Source organism: Camelina sativa, chromosome 20 (assembly GCF_030686135.1).
Source record: "Camelina sativa cultivar CO46 ecotype springtype chromosome 20, ASM3068613v1".
Lineage (NCBI taxonomy): Eukaryota > Viridiplantae > Streptophyta > Magnoliopsida > Brassicales > Brassicaceae > Camelina > Camelina sativa.
Window position 1 is genome coordinate 1,205,147 of NC_141899.1, and position 16,872 is coordinate 1,222,018.

Below are 16,872 nucleotides of genomic sequence, written 5' to 3' on the forward strand. Positions count from 1 at the left end.
GTGAGACAAAACCTTACATTGATATACATATATATATATGAATAATACACACATCAATGCACACATGTATTCAAATAATTTGATAGAGATGAATGAAAACTGAGCGAGACACATGTTACAAAACACACATACATACAAAATCTCATACAAAAAGATCTGTATATCTATCTATCTAATATACATCTCTCTCTCTCTCTCTCGCCCACACACATTCAAGAAGAATATAAAGGGTTATTAAGTCATGGGACCATATCGTCTCTGTAGCTTACATTCGACCCTTTTCGTGGACTACACGATCTGTCTCTCTCTCTCACTCTCTCTCTTTCTCTAAAAATAAAAGCTTCAATCTTTTCTCTCTCTTTTTTTTTTTTTTGGAATTAAAAGGTTATAAACCTTTACCCTTTTTTTTTTTTCTTCTCTCCCTTCACTATCGATTGCTGAAAATATAAATCTGAAAGAATGGATCAAGATCAGCATCCTCAGTACGGTATACCGGAGCTCCGGCAGCTCATGAAAGGCGGAGGGAGGACGACGACGACATCACCGTCTACTTCTTCTCATTTTCCTTCTGATTTCTTCGGCTTCAACCTCGCTCCGGCGCTGCCGCAACAACCGCACCGTCTTCACCAGTTCACTACCGATCAAGAGATGGGTTTCTTGCCACGTGGCATACATGGACTGGGTGGTGGAAGTTCCTCGACGGCTGGAAACAACAACAGTAACTTGAACGCGAGTACTAGTGGTGGTGGTGGTGGAGTTGGGTTTAGTGGGTTTCTAGACGGTGGAGGTTTCGGCGGCGGAGTAGGAGGAGACGGCGGAGGAACTGGAAGGTGGCCTAGACAAGAAACCCTAACTCTGTTGGAGATTAGATCTCGTCTTGATCATAAATTCAAAGAAGCTAATCAAAAAGGACCTCTCTGGGATGAAGTTTCTAGGTTTGCTTCACTTATCTTTTCTCGATTTTACCCTAATTTCTCTCTCTCTCTCTCCTCATTCTTCGTCTTTATTTTTATTTTATTTTTGGTAACTTTTTCTTAAACATACTTTAATTATGCATACATATTTCTCAAAAAATGTTTCCTAGTTTAATAGTTGATCAATTACAAGAAATTAATTTCCAATTGAGGAAATTAATAACATTTGCTACTTATGAACACTAAACAGTTTCAATCTTCTTTATATATAAATTAAAAATAAGAAAAGATTTGACCTTATATATTTTGTGTTGGTGTTGTGGGTTTTCTTTCGGATTTGAAAAGATTTGACCTTTCATACGCTTTCTTGTTAAATATTAAGACATTTCAAGTGAAAATCCCGAAGAGAAATTTAATCTTTTTTTTTTTTTAATTATTCTTGCATTAATAACAAGAAAGAATGTGACCTCAACACTTCCCTTGGGTTCCTCAATTTCAACTTACTTTTCAGCTGATCAATATATCTATATATATATATACGTATATACATTCCCACGTATACTACACAGACACACATATTGATGTGTAACTATAGAGTGGTCAGTTTCAAACAATTTCTTTAGGAGTTGTTTTGTTTTGGTCAAGAGAATGACCAGACCTTCGCAGTTTCAGTTAAGACACTATCAGGTGCTTTAAAAACCCAAAAGGGTAAAACATAAACAAGAGTAAAACAAAAAGATTTATTATCTTCTTTGACTTTGATTTTAGATTTCTTCTTTTTGAGTTTTTTTACTGATAACTTCTGATTCATCTTTCTTAGCTTCTGAAGATATGTACCCTCCTCTTTTGTGTAACTGAGCATAGAAACATGTTCTTGTGGTAAACTATTAGTTCACTAGTCTTGGTCCGAAAGTTAACAAGTGTATGTTAAAAGAAGACAAACTTTATGTGTCACTATCTATAATCTAATATATTCATGAAAATGAATATATGAATATCTTATGAATAGTCAATGATTCTTGCTAGTTTCAAGATTAGGGCACTGCTCCGAATTCAATCAAACATGAGCTAATTCTTTTTCTCATTCGTATTTTTTAATATATAAATAGGATTATGTCCGAGGAACATGGATACCAGAGGAGTGGAAAGAAGTGCAGAGAGAAGTTTGAGAATCTTTACAAATACTATAGGAAGACTAAAGAAGGCAAAGCCGGAAGACAAGACGGCAAACATTACAGATTTTTCCGGCAGCTTGAAGCGCTCTACGGCGATTCCAACAACTTGGTTTCTTGTCCCAATCATAACACGCAGTTCATGAGCAGTGCTATTCATGGTTTCCACACGCAAAACCCTATGAACGTTACTACAACAACGTCCAACATTCATAACGTTGACAGTGTTCATGGATTTCATCAAAGCCTTAGTCTTTCTAACAACTACAACTCCTCCGAGCTGGAGCTGATGACTTCTTCGTCGGAAGGGAATGATTCTAGTAGTCGAAGGAAAACGAGGAGTTGGAAAGGGAAGATCAAGGAGTTCATTGATGCGAACATGAAAAAGTTGATAGAGAGGCAAGATGTTTGGCTTGAAAAGTTGACAAAGGTTATTGAAGACAAAGAGGAACAACGGATGATGAAAGAAGAGGAATGGAGGAAGACTGAAGCTGCACGGATTGATAAAGAGCATTTGTTTTGGGCTAAAGAGAGGGCGCGAATGGAAGCTAGGGATGTAGCAGTTATTGAGGCGTTGCAATACTTGACAGGAAAGCCATTGGTAAAGCCGCTATGTTCGTCCCCGGAAGAGAGGATTAATGGTAATAATGAGATCCGAAACAATAGTGAGAATCAGAATGAGAATGGAAGCGATCAAACAATGACTAACAATGTTACTGTTAAAGGAAGTGGTAGCTGCTGGGATGAGCAAGAGATTATAAAGCTTATGGAGATAAGAACGAGCATGGACTCGGCATTTCAAGAGATATTGGGAGGGTGCTCGGATGAATTTCTATGGGAAGAGATTGCAGCGAAGTTAGTTCAGTTAGGGTTTGATCAGAGAAGTGCCTTATTATGCAAGGAAAAGTGGGAATGGATAAGCAATGGAATGAGGAAAGAAAAGAAGCAAATCAACAAGAAAAGGAAGGATAATTCGTCCAGCTGCGGTGTATACTATCCAAGAACAGAAGAAAATCCAATCTACAACAATCAAGAAAGTGGATATAATGACAATGATCAGCATCAGATGAACGAACAAGGCAATGTAGGTTCTTCAACATCAAACGCAAACGCAAACGTAACCACTGGAAATCCGAGCGGCGCAATGGCAGCTAGTACAAACTGCTTCCCGTTCTTCATGGGAGATGGAGATCAGAATTTGTGGGAAAGTTATGGTTTGAGGCTCAGTAAAGGAGACAATCAGTAAGTAATGTGTCTCAATGAAGAAGAAGGTAATCATTTGGTTAACTAATTCTTTTGAGTTAGCTATATATGAGAAAAACCTTAACTTAGCTATTAATATATGTCACATGATGCTTAGAATCATAAATGGAATATTTGTTGGGGCTTAACGAATTTATATCAGCATGTATAAGATGAATTGGCTAAGAATTAAATCAAATTAGGCTTTAACCAACGGTTATATACTATGTTTAATTTGCATGTGCTTATTTTGTAAGACTTTTTATATCAATCTTTTTCTAAATATTGAATTTTGATCCCAATAACTATTTTGCTGACCCAGAAAAAACGAGCATACGTATTTATATACATCCATATGCTAATTCAAAGATCGTACTCATAAAAATCAACTTTTATAAGAGAATTTGTTTTCTGCAACCGAAGGTGTAGACACGCAAAACCAGACAAGACATGTCATAGGATAACAAAAAAAAAAAAAAAAAAAAATCAAATCATCATGCATGTCTTCTTAAGCCACTCAACATTTAAACATAATTCTTCTTTACCTTTAAATATGATTTTTGATGACAAAAAAAAAAAGAAGATATTTATCATAGTTTGAAGATGAACATGACATTTTCCCTCGACCCTTGAATGTAACCAAAATTTCCGGGGGGTTAAATTATTAATACTTTGATGATTTATAGGAAAGGATTTGACTACACTGAGCCTACATAGACTTCTATATTTTTCATTGGCAGAAATGAATAGATTCGAGAGACAGTAACATATGAACCAAACGGTTCTTGTCCATTGGCACGCAACAGTTTTAACAAGTTTTCTTTAGTTTTGTTTTTTTTTAAACGGTTTCTTCTGGATAATTAGCTCAAATAATAGGGTTTTATTAGTTTTCATTAGGAATTAGTAGGAACTTCAAAAATCTAATTTCCCTAGTTTTTTTAGAAACCCCATTTCTTTTTTTTTGGGTCGAAGATTAATTTTTAAATTATTAAATGGGTTAATAAAATGGATTTTTTGAAAGAATAAAACACAGCTACTTTAAAAACTACTAAATTTATGACGTAAATCAAACATATAGTATTTCTTATTTTATTCGGTTTCTGAACCAACTTTTCTGGCATGGAAGGTTCATATTCATAACATTTTGAATGGCTCTCGCCTGAATTATTTATTTGATTGTTGTAAACTTGTTTGAACTTAATTTGGTCTTGAAGACTCAACCTATCTAATTAATGTATGTACATAAATGGAGATACAAAGAAAACATACATAGAAGGCTAGAGCTGTAAATTTGGGGTAATCCTAGAGAGAGAAAGAGATGGAGAGTTATGTAGATGGAGACAGAGAGTAAGAGTAGTGAAGTAAGCTCTGGTCGATTCAGTGTGTTAATGGTCAGAGAGAAAGTAACCATTTGCCTTTATCTCTCTCTCCATGATCTCTTCTTCTCCTTTTTGTCCCTATTCCCTATAGAGACAGTGAGACACGAGCACGAGTCAATCCAATCCTTCGTACTTACACATTATTGCTGATAACGTTGATTAATTCTGAATTGTCTCTATTCTCATTTAAGTGCTTGTTCGTTTTATGGGTTCCACACAAAGACCAGTCCTACTTCTAGAGCTTGATGATTCTTCTTGTCAAACTTTATTAACTGTTTTTATAATTTGGATATAGTTGTTGCTATATTGTGGAAATTTAGAGAACTTTTTAAGTTCAATATTTACTCTTTCAAGCAATCAATTTATCTAGAAAATTCAATCTATTTAAAGGAACTAACCACAAAATCCTTGAAACATTTAAACACTCTCTCAATTTTCCTAAATTTTGAATGTTTTAGAAGCTTTTCACATATATTAATAAAACCTTCAGAATTAAATAATAAATCCTTTTAATTTATCACTTGTAAAAATATATTCTGCAATTACAAAAAAGTAACCCATACAAAGAAGATTGTGGTGAATATAAGACGACTGATCAAGTTTATATTATTCATCACTAAAGATTTCAAACTGTTTTCATGACCCTATTTTTATGTTCAGTCACTGCCATTGTCTCTCTATTCTGTCCACCCTACGACTAGACACATCATCACCTCATTATATGATATTATTATTTTTTATATTCCACTCATTCAATCTTCAAAATTCTTCTTTCTTGGATTTTTGAGTATTTATTTAGTGATTTCTAATTTTTCTGGATAAGATATGTGACTGAATGTACCAGAACAAACAAAGTCATACTTTTGTCAACGTAGTTATCAGATAATTCACGTCTATAGAACTAGTAGCCACAAAACCCACAACTTTTAGTGACATCTACTATAATCTTTCCTTCTTTTTTTTCGTTACAAATTTAATAATTGGGCAAAAAAATTTAACAGAACATAATACGTCTGTAGACATATGGTAACATCCTTTTTTGAATAATTACAACCACTCCCCAACGAGAAGGGTTTTATCATAAATACTTTACAAACTAGAACAATAAAACCAAAATTTCCAAAAATTCCGTAAATGACCATTTAGTATTTGTAGTCTTTGACGTGAAGGCTCTCGGAAGCACCATCACCTAGCTGAGCGTCACCCTTGTAGGCACCAAGGGTTGCTTCAGAGTTAGCCTTAGCTCGAGCCAAGAACGCCTTTTGAGCCTTGTCCACATTCTCTTCTTTACCTCCCCAAGCCTTGAGTGTACTCTGTTGAAGCGCACGTCCATATGAAAACGTCAAGCTCCATGGTTTCTTACCTTTGAGCTGATTAATAGCGTTTAAATTCACAGTTGCTTCTTCCTCACTCTGTCCTCCAGACAAGAACACAACAGCCGGAACCGCTGCAGGAACCGTCCGTTGTAAAGCACGAACCGTGTGCGCGGCGATCACTTCAGGTTTAACCTTGGAGCCACTGTCAGAACCTGGAGTAACCATGTTTGGTTTCAAGAGTGTTCCTTCCAAGATCACATGATGATCACTAAGAGCCTTGTAACAAGCCGCAAGGACTCGTTCCGTAACATAAGCACATTTCTCAATATCATGAGATCCATCAACAAGAATCTCTGGTTCAACAATAGGGACAAGACCATTCTCTTGGCATATAACTGCGTATCTCGCTAAACCGTAAGCATTCTCATGGATAGCTAACTCAGAAGGCTCTTCCTTTCCGATTTTGAGAACAGCACGCCACTTGGCGAAACGTGCACCAGCTTCATAGTATTTCTTGCAACGGTCACCAAGCCCGTCAAGACCAATGGTTGTGGTTTCACCATTAGTACCAGCGAGCTCAACGGTTCCCTTATCGACTTTGATACCTGGAAGCACTCCAGCTTCCTTCATCACATCAACAAACAGTTTCCCTATATAGCAAAAAAAACACCAATCAATGATATATATAGAATCAAGAAAACACATATAAAAGTGTTTTGTTAGGTTTTTTGAATTTTAGAACCTGAAGCAGTCTTTTGGTAGAGTGTTTCCTCGAAGAGAATGATACCACTGATGTATTGGAGAGCTCCAGGAGTAGTGAACAAGAGCTCACGAAGAGCACGTCTGTTTGACTCAACGTTCTCGACGTTAATGCTTACGAAACGTTTTCCGATTGTTCCAGTGGATTCATCAGCAGCGAGAATACCTTTTCCTGGAGTACCGATGTAAGCGGCATTGGCGATGAGCTCATCTGTAAAGATCGACAAAACACGACGAGATATATTCAGCTTTAACATTGACGTATAGGACTGACACAGTCCTTGAACTATGATCGAATGAGACGTTAAAGAGATTTACCGGTGAATTTGGATTTGAAGCACGACATTGTGTGTGTAAAAAGAGGCGACGGCGACGGAGAAAAGCGTTTTTTTGGTAATGTATGAAATTGAAGAGAATGGGCCTTTAAAAGGCCGAGAAGGCCGAGTTGGAGACGGATACGGCGATAAATAAGGAGTCATACAAGCGGCCCATATAAATTATCGCTTTTAGCAACTCTAACAACCAATAGAAATTGTCGCAAATTTTTCGAAAGATCCGTTCCTTTGTTTACACATTCAAACCTTTCTATTTTTAGTGTTCTTCAAATATTGTCAATTTTGGACTAGAGAGAGAGAGAGAGAGAGACAATAAAGTCCGTTGATAAAGGGTTTTGTTTTTAATAAAGGATCGACATGATAAAATGGGATAAAGTCTGGTGGTTGTGCCCGTGAACTTAGCACTACATTACATGCTGCTGCTGACCAGAATAATTTTACAAAGTAACAATATAGAATTAGATGTATTATAAAATAAAGTCGATTTGGATAGTGGAAATCTCAAAACATGTGGACCTTTTTAGTAAAAGTCCACCATCCACACTTGTTAGCGTCACCCGTGACGCCAATTGCTCATTTTCCCTTATTTTTTTTATCAATAAATTTAAAAATAGAATTATATATTACAAAAAGGTCCATTTGCTAAACCATATCTTTCTAATGAATACTTGTTGTTAGGTAAAAAAGTCATCAACAAGATAATGGTCAAATTGCAAAAAGAAGTTAATTTTATACTCTATATGTTAAAATTAATACAAACCTCTTGTAAAAAAAAAAAAACTATGAGAAAAGGAAACAAAAAAGAAAGAAAAAAAACTACAGAAAACTATTATTATCATCTCCGACTCATTTCAACGGAACTAAAACTATCCGACCCGAGATTTTTATACGGGCCGGGTGATAACCCACCATCTTCTTCTAGTACTCGTTTCTCTCTACTCCAATTCCTAAACCCAACGTAAACCATCGCCACCATTAAAACCAACGCAATCACAGCTAGCAAAGACATCCCAACCGTTAATCCAACGCGACTCTTTTTCTTCCCTACACCTTCACGTATCTTAAAATAACCCAGTTTACTCGGATCCGCAACGCCCAACATCGTCCGGATCGGGTAATTAACCAAATAACAAAACCCGGACCCGTTATTATAAACCGCTCCAAAACACTTACAATCCCCAACACACATCTCCTCACACTCCCCCAAAGACGACGTCGTTTTATGATCCATCAGCTCCTTAAACGGCACTTCAACGCCGTTACGTCTCACCACTTTAAACTCCGTCGTCTTGCCGCAAAAATCCACCGGCGCCGACGACACGTGATTACACTCTCCGATCACGGTACTGTTATCAATACACGAACAACCCGATCCAGGCGTACATAGACTGTACGGACCACACGGATTTGGGAGATCGCACGTTTCACGGATCGCTTCGTAGTTCAAAGCCCAGTGAGATCCGTCCCAGAGATATCCCCGGAGATTCCCGTCGGGTTCTAATCGGAGAATTAGTAAACCGTTAACCGGTCTTTGAAAGCTATTAAACGCTTCGACATCGATTGGTATTATATTTCCGGTTTGGTACATACCAAGATAACCGTTCGGGTTAATCCGAGCTAGAATTGGACCGGCTCCGTCTTTGATTTTGGCTTTGGCTTGAAGAGCACTGTGTTTCCAGTAGAACTGTTGAGAATCATCGCTCACTTTAGAGTATAAACCGATGAAATCGCTACCTAACCGCATCGAATACAAACCGTTGGGCGAAACCAAAGCCATGGCAGATGTGAAATTCTGATTCTCTACGAGGGTATTTCCGGGAAAATCAAAACTCTCCCACACGACAAACGACGACGTTTTCACAACTTGGAGATTCGAGTCGTTACGGAGGATCAGACGGTCTCCGTTAGTGTTAGTTGACCATTCTAACCTCGAAGAAGGATCGGAAATTACGAGGCTGCCATTGAAGAAAAGCTTCGTTTTATGGGACCAGCTCGCTGAACGGGTCGGATCAAGAATCCAGAGTGGATCCGTTAAGTTCGGGTGGGTTACGGCGAGAGAGAGGCGTGACCCGTTTACACGTAAGAAACCGAATGAAAAGTTCCCGTTCGGGTCAGTGAGGAGAGGCTGAAACACGTCGATGGACGGGTCCGGTTTAGCTTCAAAGCCTTTTACCAGCTCCAAAACCGGTTCGACCGCGTTGACTCGTTGCCATGTATGAGAAGAAGAAACCAAGAAAATGAACGACAAGAGTAAAACACGAGTGAAAGAGTTTAAACACAAACCTTCCATTTTTGGAAACTTGAATCAAATATAAAGAGAGAGAGACAGAGAGAAGAAAGAGAGATTGTGATGTTTTTTATTCGTTCATGCAGAGAGACTCCATTGCATCATATACTTGAGTGTGTGTATAATATATATAGAGACGTAAAATATGCTGAAAATATGAATAAAATGATTAAATATGTTTTGCCGGTACTAGAATATGTTATTTTGGAAAAGAGAAAGAAATAAAACAATAAGAAACGGCGTCGATGTCGTGGGGGCTGAAATTAAATATTTGGAGTCGAGATTTGAGAAAGATATGGTTTTCTGGTGGGATAAATTGTAATCATATCAGACCATTACTCGCTATTCGCTAGCTAGGCGCAAATGGACCAGTTGTATATAATATGCGCTAAACCAGATTGTTTACACTTAAAATATTTGAGTAAAGACAAATTATTGCACGCACTAAGCATGTGTCAGTGTCAGTATGTGTGTGTATATTTGTATACATATAATACAGTATATTTGTAAATCTATGTATGTGTAATGTGTTAATTTCGTATATTGTTCCAATTTTTTTGTGTGTTTTTCCTTTTCTACCATGTTCCCATTACCGTAGCAAAGAAAGAGTATGGGAATGTTTTAACTGTATTTTGTTCGTGTCAATATTATTTACAAACGAGAGAAATCATCCCTAATAGGCTAAATGGCTAATACACAAGTGCATTTTTTTAATTTAATCGATTTATTTTGTGAGGATATATTGATTTAAAATGATGTACACTCAAATATATCTCCGAATGTTGTAGAAAAGTAAACTCTTTAAACGAGAAAATCCAAAAGATATAGTCACTAGATAGTTCAAGAACAAACTATTTGTTTAGGCGTAAAAGATCTTTAAGATAAACTTAAACGAGGTTTGTTCTAATGAGCTCGGTCGTGTTAATAGGTTATATAAAATTAGAGTTACATGATTATAAAAAATGGGCAAAAGCTAATCTATATGGATGTTAAGTATCTCTTTGAAATAACAAGGTTTTGAATATGACTGGTTTTGAGAGTGTGTACGTGGGGGATGCAAATGCTCAGGATCTCCGAAATTTGTTAATATATATGGATAGGTTTCTAAGTATGTAATAAGAGTTTAGACATCAAATTTTATCATCATCCACTGATCATCCATAAAGAAGAAAAAAGGAATGTATGAAATCTCATAATTTAGAAGGAAAAAGGACTACGAACCGAGTTAAAGTGATTAGTGAGAAAAACACACAAAAAGAAGGATTCTGCATACTTTTAGTAGTTTATAAAATATATATATATTTACTTTTATATTAAAATGATTTGAATTTAGGCATAAAGCTCCTAATGCGATCAAGCCATACACAAAACTTCCTCACAAAATGAAAAGGAAAATCTAGAAGGTTAGGTGTTAATAAAATGAAATGAAATTACTATTATTGTATAACAATGAAGTTAGGACAAAAGTCGCACCAAATCTAGCAGGTCAAAAGACTCAAGCTCGTCGTCTGTTTATGTCAGCTGGTCATTAAATCTCTAGTTGATACAACATGCAATCTTATTTACACCGCCAAAAAACTCGAGTGACCGTGGTGGTGTATACATCCATGGTGTATAACTATATATCATATATAAGTATATTTCTTTTGGATTCGTATCCAATGAAAGTTCAAACTAACTTATTTCACAATGATGGGTGAGTTATTTTATCTAAGTCACATGGGTTGACTATGTAAAAAGGATCATTAAATGTGAGGAGTTGACATACTGGCTGGCGGGAGGATATGTATGAATGTATCGTAATCGTAACTAAACACATCGAAAGTCTCACCAATTCGGATTTTGACTTCATAGTTTCTATTTCTTCAATTTAAAAAAAATACTTTTCTCTTTTTTTTTTTGTTGGGATCGATTTATTTTATTTGGTGTTGACATCATTTAAGTTCAACCATACAACAACTCTTTTGTTCCCTTCGTTCTCCCTCTAAAAAATCCAAATTTTTCTTACCAAACCTAATCTTTCTATCTAGATTAATGAATGTTTCTATCTGTGTACGCTGTAATCAAATGTTTGTACTCTTTTGTGTTTAGTACAGCTTTCGTTTCTATCTTTTTACCTTTTCTTACAATAGATTATAGTATTCAACAATTCTGGTTCAAGGTTCTTGACTTCTGAATTATGTAATTTGCAAAGTCAATTATAGTTTATTACCGATATAAATTATATTATATGATTGTTCCCATTACTGTATCTGTTAAATACTTAAATTAATCCCCATAACTGTTTAAGCTTTTCTACGGGAGAACCCCTAAATAAACATGCAATTTTCACATTAAAAAAAAAATTTTAGCCACGACTATGACTAACTTCAAATTATAGATAACTAGTTATATTAGTTTTTCCAGGTAATTTGAGAAAAAAAAATTAATAGGATCGATCGTCTGACTAAAAAAAGTCATATGATTCACATTAGTTATGGCCTTATGGGTTTTTTCATTAAGTGTTCTAGTTTCTGATTTCGAATATATTTTGTAGTATTATGTCGAAGTGGGTGGGCTGCACGAAACGGGCCACTGTTTGTTTTTTAATTCATCATAACAATATGGCCTGCTAGATTCACCTGGCAACAATATGTAATTGATGGGCCGAAACTGAACAGGCCTAGTAAGATGGAGAGAAAAAAAAAGAGGAAATGTTGACAGTGGGATTTGAACCCACGCCCTTTCGGACCAGAACCTTAATCTGGCGCCTTAGACCAACTCGGCCATATCAACTTGTTGACATTATGAATTTCAATCAAGTATAAGATAGGGGGAATTAACCTAATTACAATATATTTTTCTAAATGAATCATCGACAGAAAATTCACATGAAAAATACATTTTATTTTGTTTAAAGTCGAATTAATTTACAGTATCGTAGACCTGATTAATAAAATATATATATATGAAGCAAAACACAATCAATGATCAGATTAGACAGAATTACAAAAATTGCATGTGTGAATTATTAAAGCATGAATGAGTGATAAGGACTACCACCAAAAAATCGAAAGAAAGTCTCGAGGGTCTCTTTTCTTGTCTCTGCTTCATCTCAATTGGTACTATAATGAATGGACGACACAATACAATTCTCTTATCTAACGCTAAAAAGATACGCATAATTTTATTAGTTTCTCGAATGTGTCGGCTTACCGCAAAAATAGTAATATGATAATGACTCCCAACAAGTAATCAAATTAGGCTCGTGTCGTGATGATCCCTTCTCTTTCCAAATTCCTTGTCATACATAAATCGAATTAGTCAAAGATAGATCCAAATCCCTAAATGATGTGACACCCCCCCCCCCCCCCCCCCCCATATCATTACCAGCGGCTTAATATTCTCTAATTAAGAATTTTAGGTTTCCATTTTCTTAATAACATTGGTGATAGGTTTACAGTTTTATTACATTATCTTGGGATAAGTATAATAATATCCTTGTTATATCCCCTCTTCGAAATCATCAACGTCAAACGGAGATTCATGCATGCATGATTTACATTTGTATTTTCAAATTGAGTTGTTTTATTGTTACTTAGCTCCTCTACGTCGATTCCCACAACTTAGTTGATATAGATGAAACTGTTAAATGTGAATGTAATCTAGTCCGAGGAAAAAAATGTTAACATTTACTGTATTATATAATAGAGGTAACAGGAAACAACGGACAGTAATTTTGTGTAACGCCAAAAGAGAGTGCGTACGTTTTGCTTTTGTCATTACATTACACAACCAACGAGGAGGAATCTTTATTTCTCGTGGGTGGGGGATATCGCCACTATGTTGTGTCAACCAAAAACTGTATTATGTTAATAGCAGAACTAAATTAAGAATTTAATGTTATAAAAAAACATTGTATTGTTCGGAAGAGGTGAAAACTCATAAATTGGTTTAACTTATAACACTCGTGGTTTTAATTGTCTACTTGTTTCGACTAATTTTCGGGTAAATACAGTAGGAGAAGATTCATAAAAAGGTTTTACTTATTATAATTATAATATAAACCAAATCTTTATACAACTTACCTAGTAAGTAATTGAGTGTATAAGTAGTTGTCGTCTAGTTGTTTTGTCTGGTACTCTCTGGTTGATTGAAGTTACGTATATATACTAACTCCTCGCAAAATGAAGGTTGTAAAATAAAATAAAAAGAGGATCCACTCAACAACACACTATAAAACATGGGCATAAACGTAAATAAGTAAATGTAACCGACCATGTGAGAGATCTAGACATATATAAAAACTTTTGACTTCTTCTTCATGTTTGTAGTCCTCAAAAGTCTCTGAAACAGAAAAGAAAATGGAAAAGAAACTTGGGATTATGTTCTTCCTTTTTGTAGTTCTTCTTATTCTTCAGTTCTCTGAGCTTCGTACGGCTCATCAACGTTCTTTGCAAGGGGATAACGAAGGTATATACTACTCTAATATATACCATGTAATATATAGAGTATAGACCCATGCATTAGCATCATGCATGTATATATGTATAACCTATATATACTTGTATATTAAAAAGTATTTTAAGAAACTTTTCTCCGAGCTTTGGCAAAACTTGATTGCCGGAAACAATGGGAACTCTTTTTATTTTATAACTAGATTTTATTCCGCGGTACACCGCGTAGCTATATTTTATTTTAGAAAAGAAAAATATAATTTGATTAGTAGATTAATTATATATATATATATGAGTATATGACTAATGTTTTGCATATTTTAAATCTTTATCCCTTATATTTATACATTAATTAAAATTTAACCTATGTTCTAGCATTTGATTAATAAAATTTAAAATTTATGCTAATGTTGCTATAACCCGATTTGAAATAAACCTTGTTTTATGAGATTTTTAACATTTATAAATCTAAAAATTCATAATATTTTAATTTTTATTAAGTTTAACATAGAAATAATCTTTTTTTTTAAATGGTGTTAAAATATAAAAGGTATATTTATTTTATTTAATAATTTAGATAGAACTAATTAGTTTCTATAAATACATTTCAAATTTATTTATAACAATTAAACCAAAATTTATGGCATATGCTCATCTAACAATTACTATGTATAACAATTAGTTTTTATTAAAAAAATGAATTTAAGTAATATTTAATGTCAGTGGCATTCCCTGTAAATAGTACTGAACTTCAGGATTTATTTCATAATTGTCTCCAAAAATGTATATATAGAAGTATAGAATCACAATTTTTCCCTTATGATATAATTATCTTGTGGATCATTTAGAGGTTTTTATTTTATTTTTTATTTTAATAATTATCATTTAGAGTTTTAAGATATTGAATATTTCAACGATTTCCATGTGATCCGTGATTGCTCCTTAAGTTCGATATGAAAAAAAAAATCAAACCACCAATTAAATGTATGAAAATTACATATGTGATAAATGTAAAGCCTTTTCAATGACCCATAATTCAAATCTTAGCATGAAATATTAGGTTCCGATCACTTGCGCCGTAGGAACCTTGGGACCATATTTGGTTATAGTCTTATAGATCCTCAATGAGTGACAAAAAGGAGAGATCTTTAAATCTACTGCATGTTCTTGTTAAAAATCTGCTGAACTATTTCTCTCTCACCAATTTTTACATTTTTTCTCTTTCACATTCTTTTTTACGTCAAAAAAAAGAAGAAAAAGGAAACAAGAATGATAATTGGGTTTGGGCTAAGGCTACACAAGCAGATAAGGCTTCTGAGATGGCCCAAGAATTATCCCAGGTAAGTTTTTTTTTTTTTTTAACCGACCTTAATTATATTACATTCGTAAATTAAAATTTTTATATTCTCCTGAATATTTTGGTTCAAAGCTGATGGGTGAAGAGAAGTGTGAGGAGAGGGATGAAGAGTGTACGAAGAGAAGGATGATCACTGAATCTCACTTGGACTACATCTACACTCAAAGCCACGACAAGCCTTAACCATCCCCCACCCCACCTCTTTATTTATTTATATTTATCATTATTATTATGTGAAACTTAAAATAAAGTTTAGTCTGTAAACACGAGTAAATCAAAAATTATAAAATAATAAGTAATTTGTATTGTGGCAGCAATATATGTATGCAGAAAATAAAAATAAAAGATGTATTTCCATTTTTTTGTTATTTACATATATATGAAGGGTTTGAGGCATAACAAACCTAACAGAGAACAAACAAAGCAGAGTTGGGGGAGATATGCAGAAGAATAATCCAGTTCCAGGGGACGTAGTGTTCGAGATTCTGTTGAGGTTGCCTGCCAAATCTATAGGCAGGTTCGTTTGCGTATCAAAGTTATGGGAAAGAATCATCCGCGGTGAGGATTTCGTGAGATGGTTCTCGTTACGGTCTTCCCCAAAGAAGCAGCCTCGCTTCCTCTTTGCTGTCAATGGTAGAACAAAGACTTGTCAAGAATACTTCCACTTTTTCTCCAAACAAACTCTGGTGGAAGAGAAGAAACCACTTCCACTTGCTGAGTTTCTATCAAGTACGGTGTCTCATTCAAAGGAACTGCGTTACCAGGAGCCTTGTTATGTCCATGGGTTGATCAATTTTTTATATGGTCAAGAACAAGTCGTAAGTAATCCCACTAACCTTACCCACTCTCAACGCCACTGATGTCATCGTCAGATCCTTTTTAGGATATGATCCGGTTAATGCCCAATACAAAGTCTTGTGCTTGTTCACCAATGTTACTCGGTTTCGTGGACATCAAGTGATCACATTGGGAGGAGCTCAAAATTGGAGAACGATCCAATGCCCCACTCCTCACCTTCCCTTAGGACCTAACTCTGTCTGCATAGATGGCGTTTTATATTACACTGCTTCCGGTTCCTTTGCCAACATGGAACAACAACTCTTGGTAGGGTTTGATTTGAGGTCTGAAACTTTGGAAATTGCTTCCATACTTCCCAAGAGGGGCATGGGTTTTAATAAGTTGCTTAACTACCATGGGAAAGTAGCTCTTGTCACTCGAGCGTGGGGTGAACGCTACACTTTCATTCTGTGGGTTCTAAAGGACGCCAAGAGACAAGATTGGTCGAAACAACGCCTATCTTTTTCTCTAAATAGTATTGAGAGAAAACATCATTCCTGTTTGAAAATGTTGGGCGTTTCTGAGATGGGAGAGTTTGTCTATGCATCCATCCAGTTTAAAGAGTTGTATGTTTACTTTGTGGATCACAAAAGCAACCGGGTTAGAAGTGTTGAGCTACTAGGAAACACCAAGCATATAATTGGAAATTTTGATACATCATTCTTACATCACGTAGAAACTCTTATGTTTATTTAGAGTTACAGAGAGAGAGAGAGAGAGTTTCATGTAATCAATCATGTTGCTGCTTGCCTGCTTCTAAGCTTGTTTGTTTTTCAACTAGTCTGTTCTAAGCTTTACTATATATGAGTCTTTGTTTTCACTTTTGAATCTTTTAGTT

The 16,872-nt window shown here is 35.2% G+C and overlaps 4 protein-coding genes, 1 non-coding gene and 1 pseudogene across 7 annotated transcripts; 3 read left to right on the forward strand and 3 right to left on the reverse strand.

The window, feature by feature from the left end:
- Window positions 1–207: 207 nt before the first annotated feature.
- On the forward strand, window positions 208–3,630 carry LOC104768551 (trihelix transcription factor PTL). The gene is made up of 2 exons (XM_087506381.1): window positions 208–935; window positions 2,024–3,630. Exons 1-2 carry the CDS (start codon window positions 460–462, stop codon window positions 3,330–3,332), a joined length of 1,785 nt encoding a protein of 594 aa, XP_087362507.1. The 5' UTR covers window positions 208–459; the 3' UTR covers window positions 3,333–3,630.
- A 2,001-nt stretch (window positions 3,631–5,631) lies between these two features.
- On the reverse strand, window positions 5,632–7,496 carry LOC104768554 (fructose-bisphosphate aldolase 4, cytosolic). The gene is made up of 3 exons (XM_010492558.2): window positions 7,101–7,496; window positions 6,766–6,993; window positions 5,632–6,673 (listed from the first exon to the last, which is right to left on the reverse strand). Exons 1-3 carry the CDS (start codon window positions 7,126–7,128, stop codon window positions 5,850–5,852), a joined length of 1,080 nt encoding a protein of 359 aa, XP_010490860.1. The 5' UTR covers window positions 7,129–7,496; the 3' UTR covers window positions 5,632–5,849.
- Window positions 7,497–7,827: 331 nt separating this feature from the next.
- On the reverse strand, window positions 7,828–9,746 carry LOC104768552 (D-mannose binding lectin protein with Apple-like carbohydrate-binding domain-containing protein). Its single transcript, XM_010492557.3, has one exon. The coding sequence runs from the start codon at window positions 9,405–9,407 to the stop codon at window positions 7,953–7,955; it is 1,455 nt and encodes a 484-aa protein (XP_010490859.2). The 5' UTR covers window positions 9,408–9,746; the 3' UTR covers window positions 7,828–7,952.
- Window positions 9,747–12,098: 2,352 nt separating this feature from the next.
- On the reverse strand, window positions 12,099–12,179 carry TRNAL-AAG (transfer RNA leucine (anticodon AAG)). The gene has a single exon. It is a non-coding gene; the product is annotated as a tRNA-Leu (tRNA).
- Window positions 12,180–13,575: 1,396 nt separating this feature from the next.
- On the forward strand, window positions 13,576–15,556 carry LOC104768555 (uncharacterized). Of its 2 annotated transcripts, none has more exons than XM_010492559.3 (3): window positions 13,576–13,856; window positions 15,092–15,180; window positions 15,270–15,556. In XM_010492559.3, the coding sequence occupies exons 1-3, from the start codon at window positions 13,748–13,750 to the stop codon at window positions 15,378–15,380; spliced, it is 309 nt and encodes a 102-aa protein (XP_010490861.1). In that variant the 5' UTR covers window positions 13,576–13,747; the 3' UTR covers window positions 15,381–15,556. The 2 variants fall into 2 exon arrangements, with proteins under 2 accessions (XP_010490861.1, XP_010490862.1); XM_010492560.3 differs by having other exon boundaries at window positions 13,580–13,856; window positions 15,095–15,180.
- Window positions 15,557–15,581: 25 nt separating this feature from the next.
- Window positions 15,582–16,854, forward strand: LOC104772111 (F-box protein At1g47810 pseudogene; annotated as a pseudogene). Its single transcript, XR_015593880.1, has one exon. The product of XR_015593880.1 is annotated as an F-box protein At1g47810 pseudogene (transcript).
- Window positions 16,855–16,872: the final 18 nt, after the last annotated feature.